Genomic DNA, 17,213 nt, shown 5'->3' with positions numbered 1-17,213 from the left:
CTCTTTACAACAACTGTAAGGAGGAAATCTGCCCTTTGTAAGGGTGTCATGAACCCAGGAAGGGTGCTTTCCTTTCTAGATTCAATAAGTACAGTATTACAGAAGGTTTAATTTTTCGTTTTGTAAGGTTAACCACATTTCTGTTATCCTGCACGCTTCAAGCCACCAAAAGAAGTTTGCATGTGCTTTAATGAAAAAATAGTGTTAAAAAATAAGATCAGGTTAGCCATGTTTTACAAAATCACCATTTATAAAGATCAAAGGTTGCAAAATAGGCAAAAAGAAACCCTTTTTGCCGTATCAGTTCAAGATGGCAGGCTACTCTATATACAATACTTTATATCACAAATATTCAGGTATTCTCTCCTAATAGAAAATCATCACAGATTAGATGTAACCTAAAAATAGAAAAGATGCTTATTTGTCTCACTGCAATAAAAATTTTAGAAAACACAACTAGAACGTTAAGTCAAAGTACTTTAATTGAACCTTATTTTGGTTGGTTTCGTTGTACAGCTTAGCTATAGGCAGTAAGGAGAAGAAGTGTATAAGGAGAATAGGAAACATGGCATTATGCTTCAACAAGCATCTCCCCCCTAACCTAACCCCTAACCAGCCCTAACCATTCTATGATTCTATGATCTCACCTTGGAAATGACGTCACAGTGCAAACAGCCTCATTTTCTTTGAGTACAGAAGCAGCTTCTTGCCGTCTTTTCCTCATGTTGTCTTGCACAGTGTTGAATTCAGACATGGTACCCCCATATGGCTGCCCAGGCGTCCCTTCAATCATATAGCTTCCATATTCTGGTCGCCAGAGTGTTGGGTGGCTATAATAAAATAATAGTCTCATTTAAATATTTCTGCAACTTCAAAAAAGACAGATTATTTGTGAGAATTTCAGAAATTAATAAAACTTGCAAGAAAAAACTCCTAAATTTGATTATTCGATGGAGTAACACAATGTACCTTCTAATGCACCTCACCTCCAGGAGGCAGTGAAAAGAAATTAAGGCACAGTCTGGCAGTAGGAAGTGTTGCTGTATAGTGCAGTAAGTAGGATTTGCCTATGTCAAACTGCAATCACCTTCAGTATCCGTCTCAAGTTTTGTTTCTTGAGGTTTTAACTGAAACTGGAGAATACGAAACACTCAACTGCTTCCACAGCACAAGGTAAGGCAACAGTTCTGCTCAATTTCTTCTTTCTACTGCCTGTGAATACCTGGTCCTGTTTCACAGATTTATCAGGTTAAGAAATAAAATGAAGTTTGAGTACACCTAGTTGCTCCTGAAAAGAAATACCTTCCCATCCCCTTGTGAAGCCATGCCATGTCTATGGACCACAGTCTACCAGAGGCAGAGACACATCTCTACTGTTGTTCTGGCAGTAGCAGTCTTGAGCCTAAAAGCAAAGAGACTCCTTCTTGCAGGCTTTCAATTGCCCAGATAGGGAAGCCTTACTGGAAGATGAGGTTAAGGTACCTGGAAAGAAGCAGACAGGCCCAGGGCACAAAAGCCTTTCATCGTTACAGTAGAGTTTCTCTACCCCTCTATAAGCTGTGACCTGCTTTTGGCTCTCTTTGGCCAAAACACATTGCTGTCTCTGGTCTCACTTCTCTGCTGCCATCAGTTAAAAGGTAATTCACAGTTCTCTGGCTAGCTGAAATAGGGATATAACATCTACCTTCCTAATTCTGCCAAAAATGGGAAAGTGCTCCTACAGACAACAGCTTCCCTATACAGTCCTCACTTGCTCCTGTAGCCAGAGAGACAGGGCAAGTGCACACACATATATGCTTTATGTGGCAGGAAAAGCCTAGCACACAATTATTGCGTACACGCAGACACAAAACCAGAGCAAGGCAAAACAAGCACTCAAACTGCAACTTCTGTGGGCTCACCATTACATTCTGCTTTTTTTCAAGTCAAAAGGTGCACGGACTGCCTGCAAGAATGCTCAAAATCTTTCACTTCCTGCACCCTAGATTTATACGAAAACATCAGTGTCTGTGGCTTACAGCTTTACTGACAGCAGGCTCGAAAGTTAAGCCAGGTCTACAAAGCTCTATACAGTATCATAACAGGAGGAAAAAAAAAAGAAACAGGAAACAGCTACTCACTTGGGGTTTACCTTCTCCCCCTTGTCTTGCAGCGTTTGAAGAACTTCTTCACCGCGGAGCACCAAGCGCACTTTCTTATTCTCGTGGTCAAATTTTACTAACATATATTCCACCTTGCAAGTAATAAAAACAAAATAAACAATTAAATGGTAAGATTTTGTTCACACACAATATGTTGGCATATAATTTTAAGCATCAAGTGAAAAAAAAAGGTATGTCAGACTGAACTTTATCTCTGCAGAAGCTTAAAAACCCATCACTACCTATGAATGTGGTAAACAATACTGGAGAAGATGGCAGCAGGCTTATTTCATCTTGAATAAAGAATTAAAATTCCTTGAAATCAGCCTTGAAATTTTTTTCCCTCTATTTCTAGTTGTGTATATTTCACAAAGATTCCTGAATTTGTATTTGTCTCCACATTATTTTTCAGACAAAAAAAATAATTAAAACCTCATCCAAGCTATTACCCACAAACGCCTCAGCCTCCGCTGCTGACAAAAACCAACCAACCAAAAGTCATTCTACAAACAAGACATCCATTTACACCCATCACTTGTTGGAGCTATTTAAGACTAGGATGACAGAGCCTCATTTACACCACGGAAAGCCCACTGTTGTTACAGACAGCACCAGTCCTGCTATTAATGCACTCCAGCTCTTGGCACAGCACAGGGGTTTCCAACTCTTCTTGTTTCAGCTTTGCTGACACCTTTTCTTCCCCTCCTGCCCAGCAGCACACCTTGCCCTGGACCTCTGCCTCCTCGCTCTGGTCCCTACCCCAGAGTGTGACCCACACTTGATCCAACAAGCCACTTAACAGCGGTGCTGTGTCCCAGCACTGAAGAATATTGTTTCCTTAACAGAGACTATCTGAAAGCAGCCAAACCTGGAATGCACTCATGTCAAACCTTCTAACCTCCATGCATATTTGCTATCAAAGCTCCCATAAAGACTTTGAGAGCACTACCCAGTACAACAACCTAACAGCCACCCGGACCTTGCAGCCCCTCAATACTTACTGATACATCTATTTCCTAACACCTATTTGGCAGGAGATGCTTTGCGCTGTCCTGGGAAGTTTGAAAGACAAAAGAGCCTCCAAGCGCGATGTGCCATCCACCACGTGAAAGCATAAGTCGCACATGGAAACGCATCACGAGGACGCTGGCTTTGAAGTCCCTCAGCTGGACCAGCGGCGATATGCAGTGCCTTTTGCTGGTGGCTCTCAAACCGCTGCCTCAACACTTCCACAGCTCAGCTAATACAAACATTGACCTCTAGTTAAAAATTCAGGCTGCAGTTCCACAGCTAGAACTTGTCAGAGGTTTTGCACCGTGCTCCTCGGTTTTGTTTTCTGACGCTGCCTAAGAACGCATCCACTGGCACTTAACAAACACCACCACTACAGCCCCAGGAGTTCAGATTCATGCAAGAGCCTGATGTTAAAGTTGCAGCAGATCAACTCACGGCAACTTCTATTTCGCACAGAAGTCTACTGTGTATGGGAAAACAGCTTGCCAAAACGCAGGGAACTTGTGCAGTGTTTTCCAGCACGCTGTAAGTGGATTTGTGGGCTTTGTGTTCTTTGGCTGCCTCAGTGTTCGTGGAAGAGTTATTGCCAGCTACCATGACAACAAATATAATCCTCGGTTGGGATTTGCCATCAAATCACAAGCAGCATTATCCAAGAGTGTTTGTAATTCTACAGAATCTGATTAGGCACAAAGTCTGGAAGGACTCATTCAGTAATTATACATATTCTCTATATTTTTAAAGATCAAGTTTTAATCCCCTAAAGAAAAAGAATGATTTCTAGTTCCTGTGCAAGACAGCATTTCTTTGTGTGGTGTATTTTGTGGATTGTGTGTGCTATGCCACAATAATCTACTTAAATTAACCACTGACTATAGTCAACCACTGCAGCACCGACTGACTAATTATCTAGTACCAGTCTTTCCTGTGACACTTGACCCATGATTATTGGCAATAAAAAGGGACTTCTCCCACACCTTCCAGTTTCCTACCATGTTCAGCATCACCTCCTCCTGCTTCGGAAAAGCATCACCCTCACTCAGACGCAGCCTAAACTAGAGGCGGTACGCAAGCACACAGTTCTCTGAGTCATACAGACGGACGTGTGAATAGGTACTAAGCCCACCACACACCTGGTCTCCCACCGCACCACCCACGTGGGCTGGTAGCAGAAGAGAGGGCAAAGGAACTGCAGGTGCCTTCAAGAGACCCCAAAGCTGAACATTTGCCCACCATTACATGAACGCGATTAGCCTCTTGTCTTAAAAATCCCTCAAAACATAACTGCGATGAGCCAGTGGTGTGAACACTGCACTTATCTATAAACCGTATTACAAGCTTCACAAAAGAAAATAAGTCAAAAGTGTAAAGAAGCTTTAAGCCAAGAAGGCCGAACCAAAGAAATCAAAATGTTTCATAATCTGAGTGCAGTATTGAATACATTGCATTTATGCATCTAGCTTTAGAAACAGCTACTACTCTTGCCTCCAGAAACACTGACTAAATCTTCAAAGCTGTCTTAACACACAGAAGATCTGCCATTAATTTTAATGAGAAAAGGAAAAAAAAATTCAGATGGCTGCCAACAATTCCAAGTAACCCACAGAGCATCTTGCCAACAGAGAGACTGACTGAATGGGCATCCTCAAAGAATTTAATTTAAGCTCATCAAAAGATCTAGCCTACAGCTAGAAAGAGAGAAACAAATTCCAAGTTCACAAATTTTTACATTTAACTTCAGCTCGTCATTCACACACTTCTCACATGTTTCCTATTCACAATAAAGTTCAGATAACTGTAGCCAAGCTGAAAGCATCAGCACATCTGGCAGAGCTTCAAAAGTCCAAAAGCCAAACATATGAGGTTTCACCCAATACTAATAATTCATCATTTTGCCAAGCTGTTTAGAGTTCACTTTTCTCTCTAACTTTAACTAGGCTCCCTAGCAAGCCGCAAAATACATGCCAGGTCAAATTACTGATGCAGACAGCTGACAAGCAGCCTTGCTAAGAGCCAGCTAGGACAATACATCCTGCCATGGTAAGAAGGGTGGTCGCTTTGGGCCTGTGTGCCCAGAGGCTGTTCTCACTCTGCAACAAAGAACAGAGTCTCTGTCCTCTGGCTGGCATGTGCTGCAAGGCTGGTGAGGACACGAGGCGGCCTCCCAGCTTCTCCCTGCAGACAGACAGACACACAGCACTGCCTCAGTGGACGGACATCTCCGACCAGCCCATGCCTGTATGGCTTGCAGAAGTGCTGTGCTCCCTGCCAGGAGAAGAACAACAGTTTGGCCAGCAAGGTTGCAAAGCGAAAGCTGTAAAGCCACATACACATGGAGCAAGCCTAAAAAAAACTGTTCAAAGTTAAGCGCATTAGAAAAGCAAATAAATTCTCAGTTAAAGCAACTAATCTGAGTATAACAGATCCACCCACGAGCGAACACAAAGAAACTATTCTTTATAGGCTTCCTTCCTCTCAACTACCAACTTGGGACGTACTGCATCTACAGAGTACTTCCATGCCAGCTCCGCTTCATCATCGTATCTTCTGGGGAAGGAGCATGCACCATTAGCTCGCTGGCAGGACAGCACCCAGAACGGCGTTACTTCCCTTGTCATAATTATTTCTTACAGTCGGCTACCAAGGAAATTCTTTGATGTCACCTCTGTAAATACAATCGCAAGTGAGATCTTGAAGCCCCGCAACTGAGGAGGAGCCAAACCACTGTCCATGCATGAAGTCAAACAGTTGTGCTGGACTTGCCTGGTGGGAAAGTGAAAGATGAACGTCCTCTGGAAATGGATGAGCATGTCTGAAATTGTGTTTGAATGCCTGAGTTATTTGACCATAATTACATATATTACTTCTGCATAAAGCACAGTACTTAAAAGTGAAGAAGTATCAGTCAAGTAACAAATTACTAGCAATTCTAAGGAACAAGAAGAACCAAAGTTGACACATCTCAGTATCTTGCCTTGGTAGTGGTCTGCTTTCCAATATCAAAACCCCTCCTGAACACTCAAATTAACATCATCATGCTAAGCACACTGGGAACAAAACCTATCTAAGAATTGAGAGTAAAGCCTCTGCTCCAGAGTTAACGTTAAAATTCTTTCAGCATCCGAAGTACTTGCCACAAGGTATTTCTGCATATGAACACACAGGTAAGCATACAGTCTGGACTTCGGTAAGCTCAGAAATAAGGTGCTGAAAAGATTATAAAATAGAGGAAAATAGTTTAAGAAGAATGATCTGAAGACAAGCTTTTTTGAGAGTAAACCAACACAAGTCTGTATACTCTCTACCTGTGAAAAACAGTTCCCTGCATTCACCTTTTACCACACTCCTCCTGATCATCCATCTCAGCTGTGGATGTCCCATCACTGAAGTGTTCAAGGCCAGGTTGGATGGGCCTTTGAGCAATCTGATCTAGTGAAAGATGTCCTTGCCCAAGGCAAGGGGGTTGAACTAGACAATCTTTGAAGGTCTCTTCCATCCCAAGCAATTCTGTGATTCTAAAAAAACCTGATCACAGGTGACTCGTGGACCACCACTGTTCCTCAAAGACAATCTCACTGACAGTTTATTTCCCTTTCCACTGGGCAGCTATTGCCACATACACTTGGAGCAATTGTTAGCTGTCTCCTCACACTTACCTACCCTCCGGCCTGCAGCTTTAAGAGAAATTGGAAATTTTTCCTGAAGACTCAAGGAGGTTTCATGGCTTTTGTTTACCAAAAGCCACTACAACACTTAATATAAATATTTTCATGCAGTATGCCTCATATATTTATGTATACAGTAGAAAATAAAATCAAGGTAAACTTTCTTCTCAAGAGCATCAAAGAAACAAAACCAATTTCACTAGTTATTAAGCTCCATTACGGGGGAAAAAAAAAGTAGTTACCCCATAAATTTATTGGTCAGTTAATCTATAATTAAAAAGACAGTCTACAGGAGAAGAATGTTTTAATAATCCGACTGTTCATTAAAGAGCCTTTGCCACAAGTTTTCAGCATTAAGATGGAAAAAGTAGATTTCTTCCGTAGATACACATACTTGTGATAGATGTAGAGCATAATAATCAAGAATGTTTTTTAATGCAGTTATTTTCTCACCACTGCTGTGATAAAACATGGAGCCACAGTAATAACCAGCTGGTAACATACCTTTAAGGAAAGGTTTGCTGGCCCACAAAGGCAAGTCTAAGCCCTGAGGGAATGGAGTTTGGAGGAAAACAACTCTGGAAGTGTCCCACAAGCTGGTTACCCGTTTCCAGCCAGCGAGCCCCAACATCGCGCACTGGCACGAGGCAGAGCACTTCCATGCTCACGAGGTTTCTATGGGTATTCTCTGTCATAGCAATAATTCAAAAAATCTGCTATGAACAGCAAAACCAAGATTCAAATGTATTTCTCAAAATGCTTAATTTTGATCAAGTGGATTGTAAGTAATCAATCCAACAAAGCACCATCTCCAGTTCTATACGAAACCAACTGGCAGAAACCATGCCCTAAAACCAAAACACAACTGATGTTTTACATTACATTGACAATAAGCAAAAAATGAAGAACTTCTACGTCACATTCAAGACGACCATAGATAAAGAAAATAAAGATGATGCAGCAGCTCTCATCTCAGCCAACATAGCCAGCCACAGCTAAGTGCTCCTGCCAGTTCTCTCTCTCACTTTTTGACATCAGGACTGCAGAGATTTTCTTCTTCTGCATGTGATACAACGTGACTAGAGGATGTCCTGTGCTGCACATACCACAAACCAGGAAGCTGGGTTACTGAAAACTAAAATCTACAGGTCATAATCATTTGCGTGCTTCTAAAGAACAAGATGGAACACATCAGAGAACAAAGTCTCCATTTGACCACTGTACTATGTAACACCTGAAGTAAAACTATAAAAAGACGACTAGGACAATGTTAATTTTAGACTTCTGTAGCAAAGACACCTTTAAGATATTCACAAATTTTTAGATTTAAAGCAGAAAAGAACAAGTGCTTTTGGCACAACTATATTTTCTATTTCCCACAGGCTAGATGTTTTCATAGACTAATAAAAGACCATTTATTCAACTGTGAAACAAGATGCTGCAAGCTTCTAAGTTGCCTCTTGCATCAGAAAGCAAGAAGAAAAAGAAACACAAAAAACAAACAACATCAACAACAAAAATCTTTCCTGTACTCATCCCTCCTACTCACCCTTTCTCATACTGTTAAGTAAAAAAATGCGCCTGCACAGCAAGCAGAAGAGGAAGTCCTGTGCCAAAAGAATTATGTTGAAGCAATAGACAACAATCCCATGACAAGACCATAGCAATTCACTTCACATTCACGGAAGGAAGTTCACTGTGAACAGAATATTTCTCTACTAGAAATATACAAAGAGCAGGTAATTCAAGCTTCTCTTATTAACATCTGAGATTGGGAAGGAGGAACTCAAATGCATACCATGGGGGCTGGTCACTATTTATGACAAATTGCAGCTTGTTTAGGGCAAAAAAAACCCAACAACAAACCTCCCCCTCCAAACTGATTCCCATGAATTGCAAGATTAGCTTTTGCAAAATCCTCCCACTGTAAACTACAGCGAGTCCTGCGCTGTCACATGCACAATTCATCCAGCAGCAAAGCTCATCGGTAGGTCTGTGCTGCTGCGGCACTACAACCTACACGTATCTTATCCCACAGCCACAAAAGAACTGAGGAGCAGGAAGCTGAAGCAAAATAACCAGTCCTGAGGGAGGCTAACACATCGTGCATGTTTTGAGAGCTAGAGGGTTGAGGTGTAATTTAGCGTAGGCTTTTCCTAACATGAGGATTAAAGTCAGAAGGAAAAAAGTAGTTTCATGACCATCAGCCAAAGCATCTAGGGAAGGAATAAACACAGAGGCTCTTCAAGGGCACCTGTTCAAGTCCAGATTTAAGAAGTTACATTTGCATGTATTAGTGTACTCGTTTTAGAGGTTGCATATATACACTCAAGGCTGTCAAGCAGCGTGAGCTGATGCATTAACATCACACCTTCAGACTCTGCTCCAAAAACGCCACTATGATAAACAGCAGGTGCAGCTACAAAACATATTAAGGAAGTACTAAATCTATTTATAAACAAATAATGCCACTGTCCCTTTATTTAGCCAAATGAAGCTCAGAGAGAAAGGATGAACGAGCAGACACATGACAAATAACCAAATCATTCACGAGTGTTGCTTCGCTTCCATGGCAAGTGGGCAAGTACATCGATTAAGACAGCTCCCATTCAGATGCATCCACACATGTCACGTTTGGCAGGGGGCCATCATGAGGAATTTCTGCATGACAGAAATTCAAAAATGCATTCTGTCCAAGGAATTTTGCTGGGGGAGGGGGAGACTAAAAGTCATTGCCTTAAAATGACAAGAGCTCAAATGTAAAAAACAATTTTTGTAAGACTGCAGGCTATGTTAGCTTTATTATAAGCATGAGATTCCCAGGAAAAGCTTTAAGCCAAAGCAATTTCTGCACACCAGTACACTGCAGCAGTTTGTACAAAGTGAGAATGTGAGATCATCATAATATTGATGATGAGTCTGTATAATGACTCAGCTGAATTTTTTTTTTTTAAGAAGATCTATTACTGACAGCCAGGAAAATACAACTACTCTTTCTGTGATTCTGTTTTATTTAAAACATATACAGCAAAAAGCTAGTTAGAAAGTTTCAGCTGAACATTAAAGAAACCCCATGAGTCACTTGACAATTATCTAAGTGGTTTGGACAGAACGACGTACATCTTGCAGTACGTGGAGTTTAAAGAAACCACAATAAACTGTCTATTCTTGTTGTCCATGTAAGCGTCTATCTTGGTTTCAAAGCTACCATGTGGCATCTTGTTCCACAGGACATTTAGGCTTGTAAAGTAAGTAATTATCTTAAAAGGACATCTGCTGCTTTTCTGTTCCATTAGGTTAGTCAAGTCTGTTGTAAAATGAGAAAAGAACTCCACTTTTCCTGTACACTGTGATGTTTTCTGAACCTACCGCTTCTTCTCTCGGTCACAGTCCTTTCTTATTTCTATTTGAGCATTTCTGCGCAAACAAGTGTGTGTCTCTCACCAAGCCTCACCGCTGCCTTTTAGAGAAGAGATGACCAAAACTTCACCTGTGTATTTCAGGGATAGTACTTGTACTTATTTTAGGCAGCTGATGAGGTAGATTTACCGTTGTTAAAAAATGCCCCAGACTTTGTTCCTGGTTTTAAACGGGTGATAGACAAATAGGAGCCTCAAACTGTGTGCATCTGAACCCAAATCCATTTCCTTAAGATGTAGCAATTATTTTGCAGTCTGAAGTTCTGCAGACTGTAATGTACCATCACTGATGATATCATTTACACATTGCTGCTGCCCTGAAAGAAACCCAAAAACATACAGGCTGTAAACTGCAGCAAGACATTAATGCAATACGTAGGACCCTGGGAAGAATCACTCAAAAGGAAAAGGAGCCCTTTTCACAGTCCAGCCCTTGATTAGGAAAATGGAGAAAGCTTTAAAGAGTCATGCATCTACTATCAGAAGCAACACCTTTGGGACATTCTGGTAAGAAACCTCTGGCCTCTCTTCTTGCAGCATCTGAGAAAGGCTGCTTGGCTTCTTGCACGAGAAAGTACTGAGCAGCAGATGTTCATTTCAGCTCTCATTTAGCTTATTTACAAGGTATAATTAAAAAACCTAATGGATAAGAAGGGAAATGAATCAAAAGCACAGAAGAAAGACCAAAAGAAGGTTAAAAAAGACTGAGAAAGAGATAACATGCAGGAAGAAAACCCAAACCAAACAGAATTAAGTCAGGAAGACTTCCTCTTGCACGCAGTGTGGATGCATGTTTTTCATGCTGCCTCACACAATCCATTATCACACCTGTTTTAAAGGCCTCCAAATTTCACTTCAGGTCTCCATGAAGAAAACAGCTTTCTAAAAGCCGAAGATGCTTATTAGGTCCTATGTCCCAACACGGACAAGAACAAGACTCATACACAACAAAAGGGTCATTAAGTCCAATTTTTTTAAACAAGGCTGGGCAAGTCGGATTGCCATTTCATTCACATACACTTCCAAATAAAACTGTTGTTTGCTCATGCTTGCTTTCTACACTCCTGCTTCTGAGTGGATCTCCCTCCAGCATGCTTTTCTCGACATTTTCATCTGTGGAAGCAGCTCCTCCTTACTCTTTATTGCTTTTTTTGTTCTCGCCGATTTTCCTTTTCCAACTCTTCTTGCTTGTATCTTTGTAATGGCTTTAAATTGAGAGAAGGTAGATTTAGATTAGATACAAGGAAGAAATTCTTCCCTCTGAGGGTGGTGAAGCACTGGAACAGGTTTCCCAGAGAAGTTGTGGATGCCCCATCCCTGGAAGTGTTCAAGGCCAGGCTGGATGGGGCTTTGAGCAACCTGATATAGTGGCAGGTGTCCCTGCCCATGGCAGGGAGGTTGGAACTAGATGATCTTTAAGGTCCCTTCCAATCCAAACCATTCTGTGATTCTATGATTTTTCCTAGTCCAGATAGGCATTCAGCCTGGAGAACAACCAACCTGTTCCATTTAGCAGCAAAATGGACTGCAGAAGACAAGGATTAGATGCATGTACGAATACATACACACATGTAGTTATGCGCGAAGCGCTGTGATTCTTGCACTTATGTGCATGCTCAGCACAAAGCTATGGCAACGAGCCCTGCCAAGAGCCAGTCATTCCACTTGCCTGATTCCAGTGTCCGCATTAAGCTGCAAAGTGAAATTTAAGCAACATCCATCAGCTAGAGGAATGCAATCAGCAGAAGAGAAGCACTAAACAGCACAGGAGACTGGTAATGCACAGAAGTCACAGAAGGGAGCTTTTTGGGACAAAAGCTGGGAAGCAGCAGAATAGGCTTTGCCTTACTCTCAAAAGCCGTTTCAGCTCTTTTGGTACCACTAACAACCATCAAGCTCAATGAACTAATTGTTTCACATAGTACCTGCTAACTCTTCTGGAATTTTAAAACACAGTACAAAAAAGATGCAGGTTTTTACATCTGCTGCACAAAAAAAAACCCCAAAACTCAAAGACCACTACTCTGCAAACTCAAAGGCAAGCATACATTGCTGGATAGGATAGAAAGATGAAAACACAAGGACACCGTGCGATTGTACTGGTTAGCATGACAGGGTCTCATCAGCAGACCTATTTGTTGCCCAACTTTTGTGGGCATTAACGCAAGGATAAGGGGGGGTTTGATTAGGGATAATGAGATAGTTCAGTGTTTCATATTCTCCACGTGAGGAGAAGCCAAGCATAAACTGGGTGGCCAACTGTCAGTTTTAAATGAGGCAGAAGGACAATTAGGAGGCAGAGGACCTTTACCTGCAAATGCAGGTTTAAAGAGACCTTTTGAAAGATTTTTTTTTTAAGCAGGTCTTATTTTCTGTTACACTCACATTTGTAGGCCTTTTTTTTTTTTTACCACTGCAAAGACTTCATGTTTATGGAAAACAGAGTTAAAAAGAACCACCCCCTAAAAGGACAATAGCTGTTTGGTAAACCAGCTAGTTCTACTAACCCTGCAAGCAAGAAGATAGCTGACTTTTCAAGAGGTAGCAGAATCAGTGTTTTGACCTTTCTCGCTCTTTACTCAGGGGTGGATGGGAGCACTACGGAACAATACCATGCAATGCAAGTTGTGATGCTGCCTCACTTCCTTCAAAATAAATGCCATCATCCTGCTTCTTTAGCACGTCGCCTCAATACTTTCATCTGGCACCCAAGAAACACACAAGCTTATGACAATTCCCCACAGTTTCACTCCCTGGGACTACAGGGAATGGAGTCCCTATGAGGTTACAAGCACCCCAGGGGACCACCACATTCTTACTGTGAGTCTTCAACATACCCTGTGAAGCCCAAGAAAAGGCTGCTTCTGTACTCACGAACTTACACAGGATTTCTTTTTCACAATGGCATCAGCTAGATCAGGATAATCTTTAAAGTATTCACGTCTGCCCTGAAAGATAAACTCAGTACATGCTAAGAAAGTTGTTTTTTTCCTCATAAGCATTCCTTAAAAATGAAGTAGAAAAAAATAAAACTTTCACCAAACATGATCTCAGAAACATCTCTCAAACACAAAAGTAATTTTGTTTATTCCGATTTAATCTCTACCATTACGTGAGGGCTGTCATCTTTGTTCTTGATTTCTATCTTCAAGAGGTTTTTAAGACAATAAAACACCCTCAAGCTATGACTTTATACATGAAGGTCAAAGTGCACAAAAGGTTTTTCATGAAAGTTGTCCAGCTAGTCAGTTGATTCATCTAAGCTGCATGTAAATGTGGTGCCACTTTCTAGCTAGATATTTGAGAAGACAAATGGAAGGCAAATTTACTGCTTTCCCTGCTATTCTATCTACAGCACAGCTGAAGTAAGTTATGAAGACAGGTGTTCTTATGTTTACACAAGAGCAGACTGGCAACAAGTATCCGGTACATTAACAAACTCCTAAATGCTGTGTTATGTAAAAAAAAAAAAAAAAAATTAAAAAAGCATAATACACTAGAATAAAGATAACTTGCCACACCTGAGTTCACTACCATTTGCTAAAATTAGAGGTAGATGATGAACTGGGTTACCTGATCTTGTCTGAATGTTCACAGGCATTTCAAATATAGCTCCTACCTCCTCATCAGAATCACAGCTGTAATCATACTGCTCTTAAAATTCTGCCTCTTGCCACACTGGGCATGACAAAAGAAAACTGTGAATCTCATTAAAGATAATGCACCATTTATCAAGCGTAAATACTTTCTTCAGTAAAGTCTCCATACCACAGGAAGAACAAGGCTCTTGTTCTTGGGGTGCAGTCTCACTGTACAGATAAGCTTACCAAGTGACTAGCCACAGGTGCTGCAAGGGCCAGTTCTGCTTGCCCCTCTCCCCCACGTGTTTCTGCTGTTTTCCTCACATTAAGCAGAACTTGTTGGATCTCGCAGTGAACCAAAGGAAGCTCTGCTGAGAAAACAAAGCACCCTAGAAAACTGAATGGGAGAAGAGTTTTCTGCTGGTTTAACGTCTTGAGCTCACATGGTAACAATGCAAGGAAGGCAGAAGAAACACGAGCCTAGAACAGGGAGAGGGAAGCTGAACCAGCTTGCTAGTGGATGAACCTTCAGTATCTTGTGAAATCTCACCCTGAGAAAGCAAGGACAACTAAAACATAACACCCACTGAAAAACGAGTAGTCCATCTTAAAGATTAAACGCTCAAGCTAAGTCTCAGAGCAATAGAGAGACTCTGCTCTGTCTATATTCCTGAACTTGAGACTGTTTGTGAGGCTCTTCTGTCAGCATACAAGAGATGTAGGAACACAGAACCATCAGACAGGGATAGATAAAAGTATACTTAAATTTCCTGAGTCCACACCACTCTGGCTACAAGACCCTGTAGACTACACATACTGGTAGCATCATTCCTTTCACCGGACAGATTTTAGTAGCCAAGCCTCCACTCACTCCTCTTGTAAGCTGCTCCTGTGCTCCGATGCTTGCCTTGCTCAGTTACGTGAAGTATGACAGCAATTCCTTGAAAGAAGAACCGACTTTAAGAGCCAAGGTCTCCAAGATGCACAACAGGAATAGCAGTTTCCTCTGGCAAAGAGCACCTGTGGAACAGCTACTTTTATCACCTGGACATAGTTTTCTGACAAATGCCTTTGCTGTTCAAAAAGGAAACAGAACACGAGATGGAGACGTGATCTACAAGCCCCTACACTGCTCACTTCCTACTCTGCTCTTCAACTTTCCTGCAGTCATGTCACAGACACCCCAAGTGACATGCTGGACCACACCGACACCACAGTGGAAGAGGGCTTCCAGCACACCAATGTGAAGCAGCTCCCTGTCCCCAGGGAAAGCCGGGATGCTTGGGAAATCCTACTGATCAATTCAGGTGGGAGCCTTGGCACGGGTTTGCACGGCAACATGATAAAGTTACTGCCCTCCTGCGTGAAGCGCCTGTAACAAATTCCAAGTCATGACCGAAGCAATCTTCCCCATCCTTGTCTAGAAGGCAGGCCCACTCCTGCCAGATGCCTGGAAGACTCCAGGGTAAAGCAAGGTTCGGCGGGTCCCATTCCACATGGGCAAGCCAGGACCGGGAGGAACCCAGTGCGTGGTGACGGCCACCACTGCTAAGCCCACCTGAACACTTCCAGTCCCTGTTTCTCTCACTCCCTTCCCCAAAAAATAATTCTGAGGCTGACCTGGCATGACATCAATGCCCTTTAATCAAGTCTCACTCTAGAGAAAGTAAACAAATCCATGGGAATGCGCAAGTGCTGCCAGGCACCGCGGCTCCCGGGAATACACCTCCGGAGGGGCCGCTCAGGCGGATTTACCGATGCCCGACGAAGCACCGAAAGTTATTTTCGCGGTTAAAAAAAACACAAGGTAATACCGGGGCAACCGTGCTGCGCAGCCGGAGGCGGCGACTGAGTGCGTGAGGAACAAAGCCCCGCCGGGCATCCTAAACTTTCCCTTCTCGCCGACCTACGGCGGCCGGACCCGCTCCCGGGCACCGCGGCGGGCCGGGCCCGGCCCGGGCCGCACCGCAGCGCCCAACGCCACGGCGGCACCTGCGCCTGGGCGCCGCGGAGGCCGCGGCAGGCCCGTGCCGGCCGGGGTCTCTCTCTCACCTCGTCGCCCCACTTGAGGACGTCCTTGTGGCGGTCGCGCAGAGCGCGGTAGATGTGGAGGAACTGGAGGATGCCGTGCTTCCGCACGTGCTCCGCGTGCCGCCGCGTCTCCTCCCAGCTCAGCGGCGAGCCCTGCGACAGGAGCCCCATGCCGGCCCGCGCGGGAACGGAGCGGAGCGGTGGCGGCGAGAAAGGGAGAGGAGGAGGAGAAGGAGAAGGAGAGCGGAGCCTGCGCGGCGCGGGGTGCGCTCTGCGCCGCGGCGGCGGCGGGAGCCGAGCCCGGCGCCACACGTGACGGCGGCGGCGCGTCAGCCCGTGACTCAGCACTTTCCGCCGGCAGGCGCCGCCCCGCCGGGCCGGGTCGGGCCGAGGGGCTCGCTGCGGGCGGGCTGAGGCGCTGCCCGGCGGTGCGGCGGCCCCGGATACCGTCGGCCGCTGTCGGCGGCTTCTCCGCACGGCGTTCTCGGGAGCGGGCGGGGAAGGAAGCGAAGCGCCTCTGGAAAAGGAAACGCTGGGGAAACGGCGGCTCCGCCAGCGCGCGTGTGTGTGCGCCCCGTTACTTTCCCGGAGCACGCCCCGCGTAGCGGGGAGGAGGCGTCCCTTTCCTGCGGAAGGCCTGCTGAAATGGCGGCGGGAAAACGTCCTCCTCGGTCCCGAGTCCAGCCCTCGGCGCGCTCCTTGCTGCGGGAGCGGAGGGCCCGGCCGCGGCAGGAGGAGCTGTCCGCCGGCGTTGCCGGTGCTGGTCTGGCCGGGCTGGCGCTCCTGGTGGGAAGGGAGGCGTGTGTGGCTTTAAAGGTGTGACTAACGGTGCCTCAATAAAGGTCCTAACGGAACGGTTCTGAAAGGCGGGCAGTGGACTGAAAGCTGGCGTGTGTTCATTTCAGAGCGTACACCTCAAAAAACCCCAAATCTTAGGTGCCTCTAGATGCTCTGAGTGGGTGGAGTGAGACTCCAGAGAGAAACACCTCACCTCCCCGAGACATGCCTGCTCAGGCTGCAGAGCGTGCATCCTGCTGTGCCAAGGAAAGGCCCAGCTGATGAAGATGTTAAAAACCAGTGAGTTGTCTGGGAATTGTCCTGGAGGGAATCGGAACAGCATTCGTCTCTGGAAAGAGGAAGCAGGGGTGTGTCATGATGTGTATTTTACGTTTTATGCAAAACAGAAGAAAGGCTTATCAGTGCTATTTGGAGTGTTTTCCAACAGAAAACGCAAAAAGAAGGAACTGAACATTAAGAGAAAGGCTCTCACTTCTGAGAAGCTGAAATTCATTATGCCCAAACCCTCGTTTTCATTATGTTCGCAGAACTCTTTCTTCGTAGGCAGGCCTTGGGGACCAGCAC

The 17,213-nt window shown here is 44.2% G+C and overlaps 1 protein-coding gene across 2 annotated transcripts in view; it reads right to left on the bottom strand.

Moving 5' to 3' along the window:
• GCLC (glutamate-cysteine ligase catalytic subunit) overlaps positions 1-16,048 on the bottom strand; it is a 35,999-nt gene extending 19,951 nt beyond the window's left edge. Inside the window, exons 1-3 of one of the 2 annotated variants that reach the window (XM_086631359.1) lie at positions 15,813-16,048; positions 2,121-2,233; positions 648-830 (exon numbers count right to left, since the gene is read on the bottom strand). In XM_086631359.1, the coding sequence (XP_086487485.1) occupies positions 648-830; positions 2,121-2,233; positions 15,813-16,022 (506 nt within the window). In that variant the 5' untranslated portion in view covers positions 16,023-16,048. The remainder of the gene's footprint in view (positions 1-647; positions 831-2,120; positions 2,234-15,812) is intronic. The other variant, XM_086631360.1, reaches the window with a different exon arrangement.
• Between the last annotated feature and the right edge of the window lie 1,165 nt (positions 16,049-17,213).

The sequence above is a fragment of the Tauraco erythrolophus genome, chromosome 2 (genome assembly GCF_009769465.1).
Source record: "Tauraco erythrolophus isolate bTauEry1 chromosome 2, bTauEry1.pri, whole genome shotgun sequence".
Taxonomy (NCBI): Eukaryota; Metazoa; Chordata; class Aves; order Musophagiformes; family Musophagidae; genus Tauraco; species Tauraco erythrolophus.
The sequence above is the reverse complement of the archived record's forward strand: the minus strand, read 5'-3'. Positions and strand labels throughout refer to the sequence as shown.